Raw genomic sequence first — 4488 nt, 5'->3', positions numbered from 1 at the left:
AAATCTTAAAGGAAGAAATTGAAACCTGGAATGGCTACCAAACCGTCATTTGCGCGTTACTGAAAACAATTCTTAGATCGAGATGGGACTTTTTATATAAAATAATTTCTAATACAGCAAAAAGAATCCTCATATCAACGAAAACCAATGAATTGTGTTTGAAATTTCCCAGAACGATCGGCTGGTTTCTTCTCATAATTATAAATCCATCGTTCCCAATAATGAACCCTGCAATAAAGAACGGGCAATATACATAATTAATAGCCCTTGTCCCAGGGGGTGTGAAGGACCATGTCTTTTTTAGAGACATAGCTGTTTCACATTTAGACTAACCTGAACAAAACCTGAGCCATCTCAAAGTTTTGAAAGGATGGCTTTGTAGGAGGGCAGATTAAAATGGCGTGGGAGTAGGTCTGGATCTCTTCCGATTACTTTTGACTCTGAAAAAGAAAACTAGAACTTTCGATTTCCAATTGAATCAGTTCTCTTTAAATTTTATATTACCACCCCTTCCAAATTAAATAGCTCTGAGAATAAATAAACATACATTGAAGTCCAACAGGCAACGCTAGAGTGGTACTTCTAGCAACTAAATTGCTGGAATATAATCTAAATTTAAGCGAAATTTTAACACTCAATGAGGATACCTAATCTGCCTTAGTTTACTACTACTACTGCTACTAACAGCTACCGATCAACCAAGCAACAAGATGCCAGCCCAGCTACACACGCTCCTCCTCGATTCTAATCTATTCAAAGACACTTTCTTCACACCCTCCCAGGCAGTTCTCATTTCTCTTAAATCACTCCCACCCGTACCTCGGACGACTTGAATTCCCTTTAGCCCAAGACGGTTGGCCAAAAATGACAATCTGTCATCCCTCACCCAAGAGACGTGACCTAGCCATTTGAACCTTACCCTTATTATAGCCTTAGAAAGTGGGATTCAACTTTTCGTGCAGCTTACTGCTTGGAATACGGTCAGTCAGCCAGGTACTCAAAACAAACCGTAGGCAATTTCTCTGGGAAACACCTATCAATTCTTCCTCCGTTTTTTGGAAAGCCCATGCTTCAGAACTATGTTTGATCACTGTTGTCACTATAGCTAATAATATTCTAATCTTGGTTCGTAGACGTATCTTTCTATTCTTCTAAGCTCTTTTCAATTGTGAAAAACACCCTATTATACTTTTAACATCATCACTGCTCCCACTGTCTTTGTCAATAATGCTACCAAGGTGAATGAAGCTGTCCACTTTATCGATCTTTTCTTTACGCAACGTCACCTTTTCATCTTCACGTATTCCTAGCCTTTGCGAAATAGTCATCTTAACATTAATTTGCAAAACTATTCAAGCACCCTAAACTTAAAAAAATTCAAAAAGTTAATTCATTTTGCTCACGCTTTCCTCTAGGAACGCTTAGATCATCAGCATAATCTAAGTCCAGGAAAGTTTTCTTCTCCATTTGATTCTGTTAACTCCCATTGCCTTTCCTGTGCTCCTTGAGACAGAGTCCAGCAAAATGATCCACATAAATGGGGATAGAAAACAGATCTGCTTATCTCCTGATTTAATACGAAACGAGCTACTAGCCTCATTTCCTACTTTAACCAAAGCAGGGCTATTCTCGTACATAACAGTAATCACCTTAGTGTATTTGTCTGGTATACTATACAAGGATAAGACCTTCGCTAAAGCTCTTCTATCAGCTGAATCGAATACTTTCTCATAATCTGTAAAACTGAGGACCAAAGGCGTTTGATGACTCAGGCACTTCTCAATTATTAACGTAAGAGTGAACACTCGGTCGACGCATCTTCTACCCTTCATAAAACCACACTGTTCTTCTGTTAAAACATTGTTTACATCCCCTCTCAGTATGAGAAGTATCATCATAGTAAGTAATTTGCTACCTACAGAGACCAGGCTAATGCCTCTATAATCACCACACTGAACCTGATCACCTTTCTTATACAGGGGTTGGATTAGGGTTTTCCTAGAATCGGTAGGTATATTCCACTTTCAAAAATCTCATCCATAATCTTCAGTAGCTTATTTCTTACTTCATATCCACCATATCTAAGAAAGTCATGTACCTTTCCATCAGGAACGGGGGAGGAAGGGCAAGTGCCTTACCCTATAAGTCAAGGGCGTGGAGAAAGCATATTCTTAAGTTTACAAACTTTTTAATTTGCCATTTTGTACGTCACCCCATCATCACTGTAATACGACTGTCTTGATCTGTACTAAAGAAAACCGACATGTTTCTTGATAATCTTCTTTTAGCTGAGAGGAAAATGACCAGATGGATTGGTCTTGCTGCAAGCCAAATCTACATCAGTAAACACAACTGCCATCATAATTTGCACGACAATCCCACAAAGCACAAGTCAACTTGGCACAAACCAAGAAAAGCCTAATAGGAAACTGCAGTTTCAACAAAGAGCAAATTCCATTCTGCTATCTGATTATTAATGACACTTCCCAGAGGATTTTCTTCGCTTATAAGTTTTGCATTTGCTTTAAAGAGCCTCCGACATTTTTCCATTAGGATACGAATGTCCATTATGGAAAAGAAAAATCATAATACACTAACATACTAAAGCTTGGAAACATTCCCCAAGAGTCGTTATAACCCTTTCTTACTTGTTATGAGGACAACTTCAGTAATATGCACCGCTTAGGATCGATCAAGCATAATCGGTTTAGGAATGTGCACTACCGATCTCAATTTGATAAGAATACAACATAGAATTTTTTTAATTAGCTCAGCCTAAATACCTGAATATAAACGTTTCTTTTCTTTGAGCTGTCCCAGTTCCTGGATTCATCCTAAGAATTAGATCCTAGTTCCTACATTACCCTAGTTCCAGTTTCTACCGTTCTTATTAACTTTCTTTACCAAATGGAGTTGACATAAAAAAATCCAGTCAAACCTGTCGCCTTGTGGCTTATGATACTTATTGTATATTTTTTCTACATTAATTTACTTTAATTTTAGCATATTTTAATTTAGCTAATTTTAAAAAATTTCACCTTGACGACAAAATTAGGAAAGTTACATAAGAGAAAAATTAAGATACAATTTATTCAACTTTATACGTATTAATGTAAACATTTTCACGTAACTTAACTGATAAATGGACAAAGTGACGACCAGGCTGGCCCCTTTTTGCTGTGTTGGGAAAGGCTGTTTCTCATTGATACCAGAGTCATGTAAGGGTACGAAATCCTTATTCAGGTGCTTGTTTTGTAACATTAATAAAGGAAGCAGGTTTTTTCACTATATATTCTTTTTGCTATGTCTTAACCCTTTTATGTTATTTCTCATCTCTATTTTCTGCTTTGCTTGTTTATTTATTTGCAAGATTTTCGCAATTAAAAAAAAATAAAATAAGTCTAACATCCAAAAGATGCCACATAACAAGTAATCTTTATTTATATTCATAAGCCACCACCCTGATACAAAGTAATGGGACATGTATAATGATAATGATGGATATAAATAGTAATGATTTTAATTTAAAGTAACTTTGAGGAACGAGCTTTCACCAACTATAGGATTCAGGGCCTAAATAGTCCCAACATTTCCATTTTCTTAAACAGCTTTCCTTGAATGAATAGAATCACCAAAAAATTGGTAATCTTTGCCTCTTTCTGCATACATAAAATGATCATTTTGTATATATTCTATTGATCAGTTGCTACAAAATGAAATTCCCAAAGTGTTATTTCTAGTCCATAGCCTAATTGCGCTCATTACAGGAGCTGATATGGCAAGTGTATGAGGTACAATGTCTAGTTCTAGACCGGCAACACATCTCCAGATTTTTGGACGTTTACTGCAAGAGCTGTCTCAATGATTCACAAATTTCAGCGAAGTCACTCTCACTTCTCTAATGAAAAGAATCATTGTTGAAAAATTAGCTACGACGGAATCTTTTCACTTTACTCTTTCAAACAGTTCGTGGTAACGAACTGTAGTAAGGAGCGACCCGGCTCAATAGTAAACGAAACTTTAAAAAACGGAATTTCGATGCTAAAAGATATATATAAAGAATCGGATTTTTATGCTAATTTTAAATATATAAGTTTCATCAAATTTAGTCTTTGTCATCAAAAGTTACGAGCCTGAGAAAATTTGCCTTATTTTGGAAAATAGGGGGTAAAATCCCCTAAAAGTCATAGGATCTTAACAAAAATCACATCATCGCATTCAGCATATCAGAGAACCTTATAGAAAAATTTCAAGGTCCAATCTACAAAAATGTGGAATTTCGTATTTTTTGCCAGAAGACAAATCACGGGTGCGTGTTTATTTGTTTTTTTGTTGTTTTTTTTCCAAGGGGTCATCGTATCGACCAAGTGGTCCTAGAGTGTTGCAAGAGGGCTCATTCTAACGGAAATGAAAAGTTCTAGTGCCCTTTTTAAGTGACCAAAACAATTGGAGGGCACCTAGGCCCCCTCCCACGCTAATTTTTATCCC

At 36.5% G+C, this 4488-nt stretch overlaps 1 protein-coding gene across 1 annotated transcript; it reads right to left on the bottom strand.

Moving 5' to 3' along the window:
- Positions 1-1439: 1439 nt before the first annotated feature.
- Positions 1440-1895, bottom strand: LOC136043046 (uncharacterized). The gene has a single exon (XM_065727953.1). It carries the CDS (start codon positions 1893-1895, stop codon positions 1440-1442), a length of 456 nt encoding a protein of 151 aa, XP_065584025.1.
- Positions 1896-4488: the final 2593 nt, after the last annotated feature.

The sequence above is a fragment of the Artemia franciscana genome, unplaced genomic scaffold (assembly GCF_032884065.1).
Source record: "Artemia franciscana unplaced genomic scaffold, ASM3288406v1 Scaffold_289, whole genome shotgun sequence".
In the NCBI taxonomy this organism is placed as follows: domain Eukaryota; kingdom Metazoa; phylum Arthropoda; class Branchiopoda; order Anostraca; family Artemiidae; genus Artemia; species Artemia franciscana.
Note: the sequence above shows the minus strand (reverse complement) of the source record. Positions and strands in the feature narration are given on the sequence as shown.